The 18,255-nt window shown below is 29.4% G+C and overlaps 4 protein-coding genes across 7 annotated transcripts; 1 reads left to right on the top strand and 3 right to left on the bottom strand.

The window, feature by feature from the left end:
• Window positions 1-837: 837 nt before the first annotated feature.
• On the bottom strand, window positions 838-5,016 carry Ubc4 (ubiquitin conjugating enzyme 4). Its single transcript, XM_083056157.1, has 5 exons — window positions 4,676-5,016; window positions 2,990-3,142; window positions 2,532-2,614; window positions 2,197-2,360; window positions 838-2,105 (listed from the first exon to the last, which is right to left on the bottom strand). The coding sequence occupies exons 1-5, from the start codon at window positions 4,736-4,738 to the stop codon at window positions 1,966-1,968; spliced, it is 603 nt and encodes a 200-aa protein (XP_082912283.1). The 5' UTR covers window positions 4,739-5,016; the 3' UTR covers window positions 838-1,965.
• Window positions 3,966-13,007, top strand: Prps (phosphoribosyl pyrophosphate synthetase). 4 transcript variants are annotated; one of them, XM_083056113.1, is made up of 7 exons: window positions 3,966-4,124; window positions 5,942-6,149; window positions 6,849-7,032; window positions 10,094-10,117; window positions 11,417-11,640; window positions 11,738-12,071; window positions 12,240-13,007. In XM_083056113.1, exons 1-7 carry the CDS (start codon window positions 4,058-4,060, stop codon window positions 12,330-12,332), a joined length of 1,134 nt encoding a protein of 377 aa, XP_082912239.1. In that variant the 5' UTR covers window positions 3,966-4,057; the 3' UTR covers window positions 12,333-13,007. The 4 variants fall into 4 exon arrangements, with proteins under 4 accessions (XP_082912239.1, XP_082912231.1, XP_082912248.1 ...); XM_083056105.1 differs by lacking the exon at window positions 10,094-10,117 and adding an exon at window positions 8,615-8,677 and having other exon boundaries at window positions 3,967-4,124; XM_083056131.1 differs by lacking the exon at window positions 10,094-10,117 and adding an exon at window positions 8,615-8,677 and having other exon boundaries at window positions 3,982-4,124; window positions 5,858-6,149.
• A 476-nt stretch (window positions 13,008-13,483) lies between these two features.
• Window positions 13,484-15,497, bottom strand: LOC145946517 (metallophosphoesterase domain-containing protein 1). The gene is made up of 5 exons (XM_083056142.1): window positions 15,321-15,497; window positions 14,959-15,103; window positions 14,512-14,788; window positions 13,913-14,139; window positions 13,484-13,778 (listed from the first exon to the last, which is right to left on the bottom strand). Exons 1-5 carry the CDS (start codon window positions 15,441-15,443, stop codon window positions 13,651-13,653), a joined length of 900 nt encoding a protein of 299 aa, XP_082912268.1. The 5' UTR covers window positions 15,444-15,497; the 3' UTR covers window positions 13,484-13,650.
• A 1,272-nt stretch (window positions 15,498-16,769) lies between these two features.
• On the bottom strand, window positions 16,770-17,785 carry LOC145946528 (ejaculatory bulb-specific protein 3-like). Its single transcript, XM_083056171.1, has 2 exons — window positions 17,545-17,785; window positions 16,770-17,180 (listed from the first exon to the last, which is right to left on the bottom strand). Exons 1-2 carry the CDS (start codon window positions 17,738-17,740, stop codon window positions 17,020-17,022), a joined length of 357 nt encoding a protein of 118 aa, XP_082912297.1. The 5' UTR covers window positions 17,741-17,785; the 3' UTR covers window positions 16,770-17,019.
• Between the last annotated feature and the right edge of the window lie 470 nt (window positions 17,786-18,255).

Raw genomic sequence — 18,255 nt, 5'->3', positions numbered from 1 at the left:
CATTTTATTATTTAGTCTGTATATATTGTAGAATATATTTTGAGAGAAATCCATTTTCAACCCCCTCCACAAATTCTGAAATATTTTATATAATTTAGTATTAAATAATATAGAGGAATGAAAATTGCATATTAATCTCTCCTATCAAAAAAGGAAAAAAATTAAAAACTCTTTCTATATTTTTCAAAAAACATATATATTATATATATAATATATATATATTATATACATGTATATATAATTAAAAAATCTCATATATATATATATAATAAAAGGAAATTTCTTTGTGTTTGAAGAGACTAGTTTAATTAGAACAATGAAAAAAAACTATTTATTTTTTCATCATATTGAACATTACAACAATTAAAACATGAAAGAGTGAAATCGGTTTTCGTCCATAACTCATATGTAGAATCATATTCTATGAGCTAAATGTTTAAAGGAAATAGATAAAGAGCAAAACAGTCTTTACACAATCGACTGATATTTATGATTTTTAAACAGTTTATGTAAAAATTAATACAACAAATTAGCAAAACTATGATTAAATTTTCATCCTTTCTTAGTACAACACATATGATTTGACATTTGATTGTACAAAAAACTATGCATTTCTGCATCATATACATTATTATATAAATGAGTTAATTAAATTTTTATTTTCATCTTCTAGTTACGCTATTCCTCTTATTTTATGATTTTTTTACAAATTAGTCGCCAAATTAATCATCTGTTTTTGATTGAATATAAAGATATCAGAAATAACATGCTTAATTTATTTAAATCTTTTCTAATTTCTTTCTTCTTTAAGTTTTGCAATATAAAATTTAACGAAGGTTGATAAATAAATGCCATTTATGCCTCAATTTGGAATGTACACTGCATGATACTTGATACTAATATAAAAAGAATGATAGAGTATATGTACCTGCAAACACATATATATCTGTAATGTAATAGACAATTTCACCCCATCTCATTATAAGCCAACACCAGAAATATACAAATGTAAGATATTAACATTGAAGCGATTAAGTGAATCTTTTTACAAGTCATATACTATTTCAGTAATATACAATTGGGGGTTTCTGCTAAATTATATCCGTAATGTAATAGATTTTTCTATCCACGGTTTCTTTTGCACATATATGCATAAAAAAGGATTCATTAATTCGAAATTGTAATTAATATATATCCAAATGTGTATCTTATATTAAAAAACGAAAACTATATTTCATTTCGAATATATTTCTATTATAACATGATTTCTGCGTTAAGAATATAAATGCAGATGTAAACACATGTAGCTTGTCAGTAAAGTTTACGCATTATTGATATCAAATTATATAAATTATAGACGTTGCAATCAAATATTTAAATACACATTTGAAATATATACAATATTGTGAGAATACATATATTAAACTTTACTAAAAGTTCAATATCCTTAATATAATTTTAAGATCTGTAGAACATTAAAAGCTGACAAAACCACAAAAATTTGACAATACACAAAAGAAATAATATGCATTTATATCAAATTTGTGATATACTATTAATTCTTATGTATATATACAAGGAATTAAAAATATATTATTTTAAATTTTATATCTCACATGTTGTATTACTGAAAAGATTTTATTTTTTAAGCAATAATGTGGAATTTTAGCAGAATGTGATAAAACAATATATTATTAAAAAAATATTTGAAATTTATTTAACTGATTCATATTATGATTTTTATTAATTATTTCTCATGCTTATGTTATAAATTAAATAAATGACTATTGATGGATATTGAATAGTTTCCCTGATGATGTATTTTATCAGATATTGTCACTGTGGGTGCAAAATACCAATTGCCAAATCACTAGTAATATCAATATCCTGAATGATTATTACAAGAACTTCTCAATGACAAAATGAATGGTGCTTGGATGTAACAGATTAGCTATGTAGTTATCACTAACTGAAGAGGCAGTGCTCGGTAGCGCGTTCTAAGTCCCAATTATATGAAGATAGAGCAACTCTCGCATTATGTTCTTCGATTCCCATATCTGTTAATCTTCTTATTTTTTCATCTAAATCAGGCATTTTTGCTGGCCCTGAAATTGATATAAATCATATTTAGATTCTAATATTATATTATATATATGCATACATATATAAATTTATGTATAGAAATATATCACGTACCACCTGCATATACAAATGTCCAATGTGTGGCAGTTTGACGAAACATTTCGGGATGTTCTTTATATTGTTTAGCGACTACTGCATCTTGAGGATCATCAGGCTCTGCTGCAGATAATAATGCTTGTAATGACAGTAATACCGTACGCAGAGTCATTGCAGCAGCCCTTAAATATGAAAATAAAAATAGAGTTAGTCTACAGTGTAATTGTACATTGTAATATTAATATAAAAAAAACATTATGTTATAAATATAATTCTAATATTTTTACTGATATAAGATAAAATGATAATGGTGGATACGTGTCATTTTTTATAAACTTAATAAAAATACATACCATTGATCTTTCAAAATATCCAAACAAATAGCACCAGTGACGGAAGATATATTAGGATGCCATATTTTTGTTATAAAACGTACCTGCAAAATAAGAATCTTATTATTTACAGAATGTAAAATTTTTTTATAAAATCTTTATTAAAATCTTTTATAATCATATTTATATTTTCAAGAAAAAATATAAATAAATAACTTTATCTATATAACAGTTTAATAGAGTAAAATAGAAATTTATTAGAGACAATAATAATACATAAATACATTGCTGATTTTTATATGGAATGAAAATAGCTATAATTTAATTATATAATAATTAATAATTAAGTCAATAATAGACTCATAATATTTGTATTATAATTTAACTTCTTTTACTGTATGTAATATAATCAGAAATAATGGAAACATTTTTTAACTGCATATATATTATTCACAGATTCTTCAAAAATATTAACTTACTTTGGGAGGATTGAATGGATATGTCTCGGGAACTTTAATTTCGAGCACAAAATTACCTCCTTCGTATGGTGTATCTGGTGGACCAGCAATTTCACCCTTCAATTCGGTAAGACTATCGTTGACCAATTCAACTTTAATCGCACATTTTGCTATCTATTACAAATATTAAATAAATATAATATTAGAAAATCAAATTGCTACAAGTACTTATTGCAGTTTTGCTATATATAACAATTTGAAACATGGAATATCAAAATTTTTTATACATTTTACGTTTATATGTTAGTAAAGATGATTAAAAATAGTTTTAAAAATATATTACATTATGGAAATAAATTGAATTTATATGCAGTTTCTTTAGAGTCAAAAAATGAATGTAAATATAGTCATAGAGATATATTTCAGCAAAGATGACAAACATTAATTTGTTATGAATTAAAAATCCAGTAAGTAGATATAGAAAATAATTTTGTAAAATTTTGTTTTATACATATATATTTAAAAAACACAAAGATACATTATAAAATACATTAATTATATTGCACAAACTGTTTAGAAGTATACAACTAAATGATTGGTATGCCGTGGCACAAAAAAATTAATAAAAATGATAATGATGTCTTTATAAATCTAAAAACAATTGAAGTTTGAAAAGACTTCAAATCATAGTAGCGTAGCAAATGTAGCAATGCAATGTTTTGGACAGTTTCAATATGACACTTGTTTTTCAATCATCTGTTTTTCAGTGAGTGAAATATAAAAAATGATTACATGTCATTGCAGCATGGATGAGAACTTATGAGGGGGATCCAACATATTGCTAAACTATGCTCTTTCGTAAAGTTTGTGTGTGATTCTACGTCATAATTTTCGTAATAATTTTCTAAATAAACATGTGATTATAACCTATGACATTTAGCATGATAAGAGAAATCTCGACTGCTCATAGTGATAATTCACAAAACTGTTATGGCATGGCATTTTGTAATGCCTTGACGTAATTTATCTTCCTGAAGAGGCACATGCAGATACATTTTATCGCAACAAACTTTCATGTGAGTGCACAGAATGAGCAATCTGAAAAAGTGTAAAACTACTCAAAGATCTCAATGCAGCCGAGACTTTAGACAGCATGGTGAGTGAACATTATTTTTATTTCAATAGATTGTTGATGTATAGGGTAAAAAAATTACTGCACACAGTCAACACATTAATACATATGATTCATAAACACATGGTGCTCCCTTGACATAAAAACACGCGTCGAGAAGAGAAAACAATCCAATAGAAATCATTTAATTGTTATGAAATTAATTTGAACAAAATAATAGAAACACAGAGCGATGTTTTGGACGCGACAGACAACCGATACTCTCTCTCTCTCTCTCGTCGAATATTTTTAAAAAGAACCGAATATACAAATGACAGCTGACAAGACGCTACACAACAGATGATCGGCGATATTTTTATTCAAATTGATCATCGATGGATTACATTTAAACTCGCAATACGAGACTCCCGGCCGCAGAGATTGCATAACCGCGATACGGACTTGTTTATCCGTCCTCCGTTTATCGAGATCCGCAACCCTGGCACGCTCTCTCTCTCTCTCTCTCTCTCTCTCTCTCTCGCTCTCTCTTTCTCTCCATGTGTCGGTCGCGACGATGTTTTCGCAAACTCTCTTACCTCCTCGCTCTTTATAACCTCTTTGAATTCCCGTTTGATTCGCTGCGCCGCGATGTTCGCCATGGCTCCCGAATCGCTAGGGACGGCTAGCACGATATCATTGTCGCTCGCGAAATGAATGAACGCTCTCGTGGATTACGCGTTCTCTCGTGCAGCTTATGAGCGTCGCGGCATACGAAACGTCTTTTCGCGCGATGCGTAATCCGCCTGCGGAATTTTGCCCGTCACCCCCGTGAAGCAGCCTTCCCTAACTCGTGGGGCCGTGGTCTCGAGAAACTCACGCCTCGGCGTTGTTACATACACATGCAATTTATCATCATCGCGATCAGCGCCGCCGGCGCCACATTGATAGGCAAGCAAAAGTTGACTGTCACCCGTTCCCGCTCCTTTTGAATTTTGTCTAGATTCACGTCGCGCCGCGCGGCGGCGCACTTGGCCAAATCGCATATAAATATGCGGCCTTGATATTTTGCCAGTTACATGTGTACGCGCCGGATTATATATCGAAAAATATGGCCGCATATTAGTGTCGAAAGGAACGGGAGAATTTTTTCAAGATATCGTCTATCGTCGGAATTTATCGAAAAGGTTAACAGAGGAATGTAAGATTGCGGAATTATGAAACAGAATCTTTGTACATATATATCTTATAGATTAAATAAGGAGTGAGAGTAAATATGCAAAGATTTGAGATATGCGGAATAATTTGTGAATAGGTTATTAGAAGAGACGCTATAAATATTGTCGTTTGACAAAGGATATCCGGCGAGCGGGGAGCGGAAACACGTGCGCGACCTGTCGCTAAAATCACAGAGGTAGAGACCGCGTTCGCGCAGGTGGTTCGATGCAAACAAGCTGAATAAAAAAGGCGGAAAAGAATGGGAGAATGCGGGGAAAAACGGGCGGAAAGAGACGGAGAGCGAGTTGGCGTCGCCGTATCGATCATTAACGACTCGCCCTTCGCGAGAGACGGAGTATCAAGGAGTGCGCGCGCGCGCGCTCAGCTGATGTCACAACTGTCGACGGTGCATATATTTATACGCGATACGCAAAGCGCTTTATCGCGAGAGAGATAACGGCATTTTCGCAAGCCTTTCCGCAAAAGGGGAATTAAGCGGGGAAAATCATCGCGATAACGCTCGCTAATATAACCATATATTCCACATAACCACGCGCTCGTAGGCGGAGCGTGAACCGAGACGACGTCACGTCCGGTACGAGCGCCGGGCAGCGATTGGCCGACCGCCCCGGTGCCTTCTGTTTCAGTGATGCCCGTGTCGCAGACAGTGCGTGCTAAGAGTTTGTTACGCGCAAACTTGGAAAATACAGGCGTGCGTGGCCTACAGAGCAGAATGCCGAATATCAAGGTCTTCAGCGGGACCTCGCATCCGGATCTCGCCCAGCGGATCGTGGATCGGCTCGGCATCGACATCGGCAAGGTTGTCACGAAGAAATTCAGCAACCTCGAGACATGGTAATGAAGGCTTATACTACGTTACTCCGCCGTAACCCGCGTGTTGTACGTATACTGTCATGGTTTTGCACAAGACCCTAACGATGTAATCGCGACGTGTCATTTCGCGCGGATCGCGTATTTTCCGCTCGACTGAGCTCCTCGCGCCAACGCCGTCGTGTTTCGCCACTTTCCGTCCTCACATTCATACATTTCGCCGCTTATTTTCTCACGGGGAGACGAACGAACGCTCCGAAAAAAATTCCGATCGTTTAATTCGATGCCCACGTGCCGCAAGTATCGATTCGCGCCGTCGAACGTCCCATGGTACGAATGGAAGACGCGAAAGCACGTGCATCCACGATATAATAATTTTCTAGACATACATGCATCTAAAAATACATATACCTATGCGCATATTGCGCAGATCGCGCGTAGATTATGGGAGATCGAAATACACAACGTTGCGAATGTTGATAAGTGAGAAGAGTTTCATAATCTTCTCTTTCCGTAACGAGAGCGCGCATTAATTAATGCGCATTAATATTCGAGTATTAATACATTTTTTATCTGTCATCAAATCATTTCAATACTCGTAATAACGTTGTTTCTTAATATTTTCCAGTTATTCGCAATTTTTAATTTGAATTGGGCTTAATACGCTTTATACTACATTCTTCGTATATTGAAAAAAATAACACAAGATTCAATCATATCTAGCGTGGAGATTGGAGAATCTGTCCGTGGAGAAGATGTGTATATCGTGCAAAGCGGAAGCGGCGAGGTAAACGATAATCTGATGGAACTGCTGATTATGATCAACGCTTGCAAAATTGCCTCTGCATCCCGAGTAACAGCGGTTATTCCTTGTTTTCCTTATGCAAGGCAGGATAAAAAAGACAAGGTAAGAGAAAAGGGTCGTATAATAATTATTTGTTTAGATAGATTTAAACTCTAAGTAGTTTAACAAAATAGATAAGTATCCAAACTAATAAATAATACTAATTTTTAATTACGATGCTTTATATATAGGTCAATTATTTTTAAGAATATTTAGGTTACTAGAAACTATCATTAAACACTGATGTTAATACGATGGTACTTAAAGTACATCTTCTGCGATCAATTTTTAGCTTAGGAAAACTTGAGTAAAAAAGTCGAAATTAATTCTGCTGCCTGAAAGCGAATTTTTTGTGATTATTATGTAATGCACTTTAAGTATTATATCATACGAATATCAGTGCTTAACAATTCTCAAACCTAAATTCTTAATGCATTTTCTAAGGAAGAGAAAGGAAAAACGAGTCAATTTTTATTTATTTCAATTATTTTTGTTTTTATACATATCAGTATATATATAAATTAATAATTTCTATATTGAAGTATTCTTTTTTAATAAATTGGTATTATTTGGTTTTATAAAATATTCTGTAATGTATATATTTACATATCTCTTCATTGAGATTACACCAACAATATATAACGAGTCATTTAAAATAGTATAGTAATAGTATATGAAATGATAAATAGTATATATGCATGTGATATATGCATTATATCTGCACTTGTGGTAAAAAATTTGTGTGTGCATGAAAAATTTTATTCTCAAAATACTTTTCAAAGTTATATTTCTATTGCAGATATTTTTGTAAAACAGTAATTAAATTTTATATCTTATCACAACTCTATACTTTATATGCATATATATACATGTATATATATATATATATATATATATATATATATATATATATTTCTCTTTTTTCATTGTACATGTACAATATGTAAGATATCTCTTTCTCACTCATATTTACAAAATCTTAATACTTTAATAATTAAAAGATATGTTTATATAACTTACATAATCACTGGTGTACTTGTATAACACAAGATGTATGTATGTATGTACTTGTGTATATTTATATATACATATACACACACACATATGTAAATGCACATATTTACAAGATAGATTTTTGCAATAACAATTGTTATTAATATGTGTTTAATTAATCCACCAATTAATATAATCGCAATCTACATCTGAATAAATAGATATTCCAATTCCATTAGTTTTCACTTGCATATCTAAAAATGATTGACATTATTTTTAGAAATAAAACATATAAACTTGCAACAATTTTTTTGACAAAACTTGGAATAGATAATTGATTTACATATAATTAATATATATGTACATAAAAAATTTGCTATCTTCTATTTCTATCTATATGATTTCTTGTTTAATAATATGTCATTTTTATAATATACACGAGCGCAATAATTCTATATTAATTTACATTATATTATATATAAGTACACAAATCTGTCTTTTATAAAATATGTATTTAGTTTCTATTCTATTTAATATTAACAAAACTTAAAGTCTATGTTTTGGTAGTAAAGACAGCAAATGTGTAATAAGGAGGAAACGTTATCTTGAAGAAGAAGAAGCTATATTTCTTTAATGTATTGTATCTTCGCAGGGCAATGATGGCGGAGACTCTAAAAATCAGATTATCATGAAGTCGAACGAGTGGAAATTCAGGGTAACTTGCAGCGGTCCATTTTTATCTGTTTCTTATTCTCTCATAGCTTTGTAACAGACCAGTGGAGTAATATCATTTTTGGAACGCAAAACTTGATTTCATTGTCATATATAAAATGTGCTTATATTCTGTCGGCTTACGTCATTGGGCTACACCAGATAGGAGAGAGATACACTTGTATATTACTGGACTTTCATCATTTGTTGATTATCATAATTTTTTTTAATCTTTAGGGATATATTTTTGCTTTTTCGATAGGCAAAATTATAACTAATAGAGATATTAATCTTTTATGAAAGTAGATATACTATGTTATATTGGCTGTCTCGATTTACGATTGCAAGTGTCCAATGATTCCATATTATAAGAACAGGTAGCTTTTATATAAATGATATACGACTCAAAAATTTAATCAGGTACACAAAGTATGTAAAAGATACTGTTCTTTTTAAATCATATATTATTTATTGTTAAATGATGAAACTAATATATAATTTGTGAGAGAAAATATATACAAAGATAATATTAATAAACTATGTAAGCTATGTTATATTAATATAATAAGTAAAATTTATAACATTTTAATATTGTGTATATTATATAAAAGTCACATCAAAATTATTGTTATAAATGAACTATATCATTTATATAATCATTTTAAAAATGTACAAATCAAGCATGAGTTTTATAAGTTATAAACTTTTTTAAGTTGTGTTAAATCAGACTTTGCGTCAGAGTGTTATTTTGAAATAAACACTCGTTGCTTTTAGTATCAACATCTACATATCATTTTGAAACAAATGTTTACAACAAGGCAAATGTTTTAAACATCTGAGCACTGCAAATGCATACATTTGGAGCATGTTGTTCAATAATAACGTAAGGTTATCACATTAGATAACCCGGATGGGTGTTGCAAAACTCGTGCTAGATTTCTCTTTGAGGGGGGTCTTCTGTGCTCATTTTTGTTGTCATGTCAATAATAATTATATATAGTTCATCAATCTTCGATGTATCTCATTTAATTAATGTTATATATTAAATATATTGCAAATTATTGAAAATAATAAATATATATATATAAAATTTAATATATTTATTTTAAATAAAACTTTTTTAAAAATATTTGCATGATATTTTTATATATTAATATACAACAAAAATGGGCATCTCTTAAGTATTAATTGGGTACTGCATGAGATTAATATATATAAGTTAAAACTAAAAAAATTCTGCAATTTTGGATCAGCTGTTGTTAGATAGTTATCCAAAATTGCAGAATTTTTTTAGTTTTATTCAGCTATTGTTATATTTTTAAATCATATTACAAAGTGAAAAGAAATATTTGACTATAATGTTTAGAAAAGAAAACTTGTGTACATCCTTTTAAGATTCTGAATAGTTGGGTATTTTCAGGATATTCCGCCCGACCTGTCTACAGTGAGTATAATAGCAACGAGATTGTCGAGTGCGGCGTTTGCAATGATAACTCGATGAATCATTCGATTTGTAATATTGATTTTTTTAAAATTATATATAAGATGAAAATTTTCTTTGTAGGACTAACCAAACTTAAATAATATTGTTGCTATACAGCACATTGGTATCCCCGTGAATGAATGAATGAATGAAACATTTGGTCAAAGCATATGATATCCGAATGAGAGGGCAAAATATTAATACAATAGCAGTACATTGTTCGCAAATAGTATAATGGGGTACGCGTACATGTATGTTTCATTGGATACTAATTATTGAGGCTTAAATCAGTGTTATTGTCTGAGTGCACTAATCAAGTATCGCTCATCCTTATTAATATATGCTTAAATAGTATAGGAATGTGTTGTGTTTTTTTTTTATTTTTGTAATAACTTATCCTGTCAATAATTGTGAAAAGATATCTTAAAATGATTATTAATAGTCTTTTGTAACCTTTATGTACAACACAACTTATATTATTACAAGTATTTATATGTTAAAAATATTTCATTATTTGCACAATGCATTTCTTTATTGAAGACAATGTACTAAAAAATATGGATATACTTTAATTTGCTTATATACTTTAATTATAAATTCTTTTTTACATAATTTTGCACCTAATCAGAGATATGCACTCGCGAAATATATCTATTTATTAAAATCTATTTTTAGATTTGTGATATGTACTTATACATATCTATAAATGTTTGCCCTCTTGTTCATCTCATACCATCTTTTGCTATATGAGGCTAAGGGACCGAGATGCATTGTGTTTCGTTTTGCGTTCATAATTTTAGATATTTTGCTTCACTTACAATAGTTATTTAGAGTCTAACTGGGGTGCATTTGCAACGTTGTTTTTCTGTCAAAATATATTTTCTATAAATTATATATTTTTTTGAGAAAAGAATAATATTTTACTACATAGCCATTGTATTTATATTTTGTCCCCTCTGAAAAAAAAAAGAAAATCTCTTTCGGCAATTTGTTTTTAATATAAATAATATCTGTTTTTTAAAAAAGCCCTCACAGTCGAAATAAATTAATGTTGTATTTTGTGAAATTCTTGTTCAGCTCAAAGGTAGCAAACAGACTGGGGCTTATAACTTTTTCCAATTTTTCATGTTTTCGGCGCGCGTGTTTTTATAAGATTTTAATAGCAATTTCTTTAAATTGCAGGAAATTTCCAGTTGCAAATGGACTTGAAGGACTCGTTCAAATTCTCGAAACTTATCTTATCGAAATGTGTTTTTACAGAGTCGTGCGCCGATCTCCGCAAAGCTAGTGGCGAATATGCTTTCCGTAGCGGGTGCTGATCATATTATCACAATGGACTTGCATGCTAGTCAAATACAAGGATTCTTTGATATCCCAGTAGATAATTTATTTGCCGAACCAGCTGTCCTCAAATGGATTAAAGAGAATATTGTTGAATGGCGAAATAGCATCATTGTCTCCCCTGATGCGGGTGGCGCCAAGAGGTAAGCAATCAAAAAAAAAAAAAAGAAAAAATTCTAATCAAAGATATTGATCTTGATATCAGATATATTGATATTAAGATATTTTTTTATTTTACAGAGTCACATCTATCGCTGATCGATTAAATGTCGAGTTTGCGCTTATACATAAAGAAAGGAAAAAGGCGAATGAAGTCGCTAGCATGGTACTAGTCGGAGATGTCAAAGACAGAGTCGCGATCCTCGTAGACGATATGGCCGATACCTGCGGTACTATCTGTCATGCTGCGGAAAAGCTGTTGGAAGCTGGTGCCACAAAGGTTTATGCAATACTTACGCATGGTATATTCAGCGGTCCTGCAATTAGTAGGATTAACAATGCCTGTTTCGAAGCTGTGGTAGTGACCAATACTATTCCCCAAGATGGTCACATGAAAGATTGCCCAAAGATTCAGGTAACTTATTATTCTTATCACTCAAGGAATCATATATGAAATTCTTTCTTATCGCGATAATAACAGTAATGATAATATTATAGATTTATTAATAATATTATAGATAATATTAATGATAATATTATTAATTTAATCATAATATATCATTGATTAATTGTTATTTTTCAGTGCATTGACGTGTCGATGATGTTTGCTGAAGCCGTAAGGCGGACGCATAATGGTGAATCTGTATCATATCTGTTTTCAAATGTACCATATTAGATGAAAATCTTCCTACTTCAAATTGAGATTTATATTAGTTCTATTTTTTCATGAATTTCTAACAGTAAATTTGACTAATCGATACAGAATCATGATAAATTTTTAAAAGGCTAGATTTATATAAGTCGGTTTTTTTCTTTAAAATTTTTAGTAGCCTTTTAAAAGCATTCTTCGAATTTTTGTAGACAATAGAAAAAATACATAATGCCTTTGTCTTGCTCGAATTTTGTTGTGATCAAAATTGCAACTTTTGCTGTATATAACTTATAGCACCTTTTAACGTGTCTCGCTTAAAAAAGAAAAAAAAAAAGAAAATAAAAGAAGAGTTGATTGTTGATCTCTTTTAACAGGAGATATTAGTAAGTTAATAGATCGAAACTATGATTAAAATGCCCTCAATGTGCCGTACGTATCATTTAAATAACATAATTTACATAATACCGAGATCCCGTATTTAAATAAAAATTTTAGATCTGTAATATCTCTGCATAGAAAAGTTTTTCATATATTGATGCTAAAATTACGTAAATAAAATTTCGTAATTATATTAAAATTATCATGTTGTGATTATATCATATATTATAGCTAATAAGAAAATGGTACGGTCGTGTTTTTTTTTAATGCGACCATAATTGAATACCTCAGCCATATTACAATAAAAAAATTTGTAATATGCGTTTTGTTTTCATTTGGAAAATAACCTCGAACCAACATATGAATTTAGCTTAATATGTTTATAATGATATGATTGCAAATTTTTTACTTAATAAAAAAAAATGTTATTTATTACTCAATTAGGTATAGCAATAAATGTATAAAGAATAAAAAGTAATATATATTTATTAAGAAAGCATATATGTGTGCGTGGGAGATGTCATAAAATGTCTTTTTCAATACTAGATGCTTTCATTGTTTGATCACTTTTTAATAAAAATATATCAAATTATTATAATCATTGGGGAAGTTTAAAAAATGAAAATTTAACTTATTCTTATTAACGAAGAGATAAGACGAAAAGAAAAGAGATAGAGGATAATAGAATATATAATTTAAGAAAAAAGATTACAACATAATTTTATGGATATTATATTTTTAATATTATTGAGATATTAAATCATTACAAATTGTATGAAAAAAGAAAGATAAATTATTACTTATATCATATGCTTTATACATATACCATGTTTAAATTAAGGCAAGAGAAACTTCTCTATGTAATATTGTATCTCTATATAATTGTACATCGATTATGTACGAATTTTTCTCAAGTTAGTAAGAAAAATTTAAAGTGTTCTTTGGTGTTATTTAATTTGATAGCTTAAGATTTTTGAACACTAGGAGGTAATGTTATATCAAATACTATTGGTGAATTATTTGGCAGATAATTCAAATCACAAGTAGATGCATTGATGTATATTATTTTGCCATCTGATGATATGCCATAGCCTGTAAAATAAAAATACATAGAAAACTTGTATAAATATTTTCATATATATATATGAAACCTTGTATAAATATTTTCATATATATATATATATATATATATATATTTAGATTTTGCATTTAAGATTTTATTATACCTTCATGTATATGACCAAATACATGATATTTAGGTTTCACACGATTTTGCACCGTCGACAATAACTCTACGCATCCAGCGCGTACTCCGCTACAGCATAGGTCTCCATGACCTACAGGAGGAGTGTGTGTTACAAGGACATCTGTATCCGATGGAATCAGTTCCCATTTTGACAGGCATGGTTCTCCACGTGGTACGTTAAACGCCCATTTACAAAATTCTGGTTGCCTAAGATTTCAATGAAATTGTCCTTCAAAAATAAGAAATCTCTTATACCTGAAATTATTTTCTACAAATATTTTTCATAATACATATTCAAAATAGTCAATCTTTTAATATAATTCTGATGATTTATCTTTTACAACATATCACAATATATAGGCAAGCCACAAATGTTTTGTAGCTTGTCTGTATATTGTTTAATCTTAGAACCTAAATATATGAAAAATTCTTTTCGTAACATTTTAAAAACAATGTTCCGGCTAAAAGCTTAATTTTTTCAATTCTGAGTTATATAAATTTTTTACTTAATATGTTTAATAAGCCTACATTTATTCGCTACTAAGTTTTTTAGCGAAGCTAATTTGACAAAATATTTACCATGGAGTACCATATATCTTGATTCCATGTACTACAATCTCGGAATCTTCCAAATATGTACAGTTTGTCAAATAATCTTTAACATTAGTAGTTTTAATAGCTTCAGCAAGAGTGTCTTTTGACATACCCAAGGTGGGTATATTGTCGAGTATGCTGGTTCCAGTATGTTTCTGATGATCCCCACTGGTATGCACAGAAAAGGGGTGCGTAAATGTCGGATCAAAGCTAAGTTCATGATTGCCAGCTATAACTATTTTACGTTTGTGTGGTAAGTTACCTAAAATTACACAATATGTATTAATTAATTTTTACAATTTAGATTTTAAAAATTCAAGATTATGCTATTAATGAATAAAAATACTGATTCTTATGAAATAGATTGATTACTGATTCTTATCTTATAGGTTTTTCTGATTTATTAGTATTAATATAATAGTAATAATGTACCTATCCAATTGTTGAATTCTATAACTTCTTGTAAACTGCCACATTTCGTAAAATCTCCGGCGTGGATGAAAACGTCTCCGACAGGTATATCAAATTTTATAAACGGTGTAAGTGAGTGTGTATCGCTCATACATACTACGCGTAACTGAAAATTTAAATTTATTATTTCGAATTAAATATACGTTCAGATAGAACTATTTATGTGAACAATTGTAAAAATAAGAGATTTAAAAAATTCTGCTTATACATGTATAATTAATAATACGAAAAATATAAAATAAGTAAAGAAACTATTTTTGAGGTTAACATACATTTATCTTTTTGTATAAAAATATTAAAACGATAAAAATTATCAGACGTACTTTATCGCTCGGTGCCTCGGTCGTTGGCAATTTAGCATTTATTTTAACAACTTTTTGATACTGAGATAACTCGCGCCAAGCTGCTGTCGGATCAGCTGTCAACGGGTGAATAGCTATCTTCATGCTGAACAGCTAAATGTGACTCTGCGCCAGTGTGTGAGACGGGCCGGGTTTTCTCGCACATGCGCGGCGGACATAGCATCAGTGAGGTATATGTACAGATAAAAAGATGTACCATGATCACATAATTCTGCAAAATTTTTTGTAATATAAGGAAAAATTTGTAATATATAATTAATAATACAGCATACATAATGTAAATTTTTTGTAATATAAGGAAAAATTTGTAATATATAATTAATAATACAGCATACATAATGTATTAATGTAAAATAAAATAATTTTTCCTTATATTACAAAAAATTTTGCAGAATTATGTAATCATGGTACATCTTTTTATCTGTACATATATCTCACTGATGCTATGTCCGCCGCGCATGCGCGAGAAAACCCAGCCCGTCTCACAACACAGCTCTGCGCCGCTATTATACATAAGATTATGAAATTCATTCGTGTTTAGCTGCACGTGTTTTCTTGCATGCTCGCTTTTCATACTTAAAATATGTTTTTTATTACATAATAAAACAAATCAAATATTTATATTGACAATTTACATTTAGTAAATATATTTACAGATTTTAATTTAAACGCAATATATAGATTGTTCAGACGCATAGAATATATATAGAATATATATAGAATATATATAGATATATATAGATATATTTGGCATACACGCACAATGTTAAATAACATCTCTTGTGATTCTTTTTTACTATATTGCAGAATATATATATTAAAATTTATTAGTACCGTTTTAAATATGTATATATACACTATATATAAAGTTGTACTTTCCCAGGTAGAACATAAAACTCATAATGACGTCATAATGACATCATCATGATTTTATTCATCACTTAAAAGTTATCTGGACAAAAATGATTCAAAAATGATTTAAAGATGACAAAAGTAATCATTAGATTTAAATCCCCTTTATAAAATAATTGCATTATGACTTTTAAAAAGTTTATGTTGCTTGAATAATTGTTAGAATATGTGTGAACTGTGAACAATAAACAAATAATTGTAATATATAAAAAATTTTTTCCAAAATCACTTTTAAATGACGTCATCATGATGTCATTATGAGTTTTATGTTCTACCTGTGGGTTATTATTACTTACTCTTTTATTATTTTCGAAAGAAATTTTTGCAATATTTATGCTCTGAAAAATAATACAAAAGATATTGCTATATTCTACTCTTTTTTTTTATATGCAAATATCTATAGCAAGGTGGTTTGTACTGAAACATATTATATATATATATATATATATATATATATATATATATATATACACATTACAAAATAAATATAAGACGAAATTTTAAAATTATTAAAAGTTTTATTCTAACACACTACATTATATATATATATATATATATATATATATATATATATCATTATAATATATAAATTTAATAATAAGAATACATAATGGAGTTTCTCTCTCTCCTGAAAAGAATAGAAAGATTTCTAGATATAAATATTTAATAATTTTATAGACAATATATATATATATATATGCGCTGTTTTCCGTGATTTTGTCCGTTTGTCAGCATTTATTATCAGCAATTATTGTTCGGCGTTTTTCTTTTGCATTATACTCTTTGCAATCAGAGCCTGCAGTGCAGCGGGATCATTTTTTGAATACCAATCGAGTACGTAATCCAAAAGTTGCTTTTGTTTTTCAGTACATTTCTTACATTTGGTTTGCAAAGCTTCACCAAAGACCCCTGAAAGAAAATAAAAATCCTTGATATTTATCGATTTTAATTCATAATAATAATTGATCTCGCTTTTTATTAATAACTGTATAGAATCTATAAAAATAATCACAGAAATAAAAAAATATGCTGATAAGATATATTAGCATACAATTATTAGAGAAGCGCTTTAAAACTGCATGAAACTAATTAAAATATTACATTGTTACTTTAGCTTTTTTATGCATTTAATCAACAAAAATGCTATATTTTCAATCACTAAATAATTGAAAAATATAACTGTCCCGACTGCATTAATATTAAAAAAAATTGATTTAAAAAAATAAAAGACTGCAATGAAAAAGAAGTAAGATGTACTGTATATTAGATATACCTTTAAAGAATTTTGCATCAGCTGTTTTACACGGTGACGACTCCATAAAACAATTGTAATATTGTTGTCGCAGTTTCGAATTATTAAAAATTGCGGCGATATCAATGTCGTCATACCGATTAGAATAAAGTTCCTCTGCGAAAACGCACGTCAGTGCAATACTGATGATCGCTACGATGTAGCTTAGCCGAGCCATTATTTTTTCACTTTTACACTACTCTTCTAATAAAGATATACTAATGGAGTACTCAATGGAGACTGTGCATCCTATTTATACGAATTGGCCGAGACAAAAAACTGTTATGAAATGATCATAGTACAATTTTCTTTGACAGTTTAACGATGACAATATTTCTTAGATTTTAATGAAGTAACAAAAAGAGAAGAGAATTAACTGGCAAAGATTCAGAAGTACATCTCTTTTAATTATAGTATATTAGTGTTGTATATATTATATATAATGATGCATTATTATAGTTAATTATATATTTTTAGAAAATATTTATCTTGTCAAGCGATGCTTTCGCGTCTCAACGTCAAATACTTGAAAATACATGATTGTTTTCTGCGTTTGAAAAATAAATAATTATTTATTACTCGTATATTAATTTGCATCTTATTTAGAGGAGAGAAGGAAAGAAAATTATATCTAAAAGAGAACGAAAAGATTTTTTTTATATGTAATAGAGAGTACATGAAGAAATATGATTT

Source organism: Prenolepis imparis, unplaced genomic scaffold (genome assembly GCF_030444845.1).
Source record: "Prenolepis imparis isolate NDT839.2.m4 unplaced genomic scaffold, iyPreImpa1.0 SCAF_2, whole genome shotgun sequence".
Lineage (NCBI taxonomy): Eukaryota > Metazoa > Arthropoda > Insecta > Hymenoptera > Formicidae > Prenolepis > Prenolepis imparis.
Note: the sequence above shows the minus strand (reverse complement) of the source record. Positions and strands in the feature narration are given on the sequence as shown.

What these genes read in the sequence shown, in the direction of transcription:
- Prps (XM_083056105.1), top strand. Translation starts at nt 4,058, where the DNA reads ATGAGCAATCTGAAAAAGTGTAAAACTACTCAAAGATCTCAATGCAGC. An exon ending in CCGAGACTTTAGACAGCATG is followed by an intron (nt 4,125 to 5,941) that starts GTGAGTGAACAT and finishes CTTCTGTTTCAG; the next exon opens with TGATGCCCGTGTCGCAGACA. An exon ending in GGCAGGATAAAAAAGACAAG is followed by an intron (nt 7,033 to 8,614) that starts GTAAGAGAAAAG and finishes GTATCTTCGCAG; the next exon opens with GGCAATGATGGCGGAGACTC.
- Ubc4 (XM_083056157.1), bottom strand. Translation starts at nt 4,738, where the DNA reads ATGGCGAACATCGCGGCGCAGCGAATCAAACGGGAATTCAAAGAGGTT. An exon ending in GATATTTTGAAAGATCAATG is followed by an intron (nt 2,361 to 2,531) that starts GTATGTATTTTT and finishes TTCATATTTAAG; the next exon opens with GGCTGCTGCAATGACTCTGC. An exon ending in GACATTTGTATATGCAGGTG is followed by an intron (nt 2,106 to 2,196) that starts GTACGTGATATA and finishes TATCAATTTCAG; the next exon opens with GGCCAGCAAAAATGCCTGAT.
- LOC145946517 (XM_083056142.1), bottom strand. Translation starts at nt 15,443, where the DNA reads ATGAAGATAGCTATTCACCCGTTGACAGCTGATCCGACAGCAGCTTGG. An exon ending in CCGAGGCACCGAGCGATAAA is followed by an intron (nt 15,104 to 15,320) that starts GTACGTCTGATA and finishes TTAAATTTTCAG; the next exon opens with TTACGCGTAGTATGTATGAG. An exon ending in AGAATTCAACAATTGGATAG is followed by an intron (nt 14,789 to 14,958) that starts GTACATTATTAC and finishes GTGTAATTTTAG; the next exon opens with GTAACTTACCACACAAACGT.
- LOC145946528 (XM_083056171.1), bottom strand. Translation starts at nt 17,740, where the DNA reads ATGGCTCGGCTAAGCTACATCGTAGCGATCATCAGTATTGCACTGACG. An exon ending in TGATGCAAAATTCTTTAAAG is followed by an intron (nt 17,181 to 17,544) that starts GTATATCTAATA and finishes ATTTTCTTTCAG; the next exon opens with GGGTCTTTGGTGAAGCTTTG.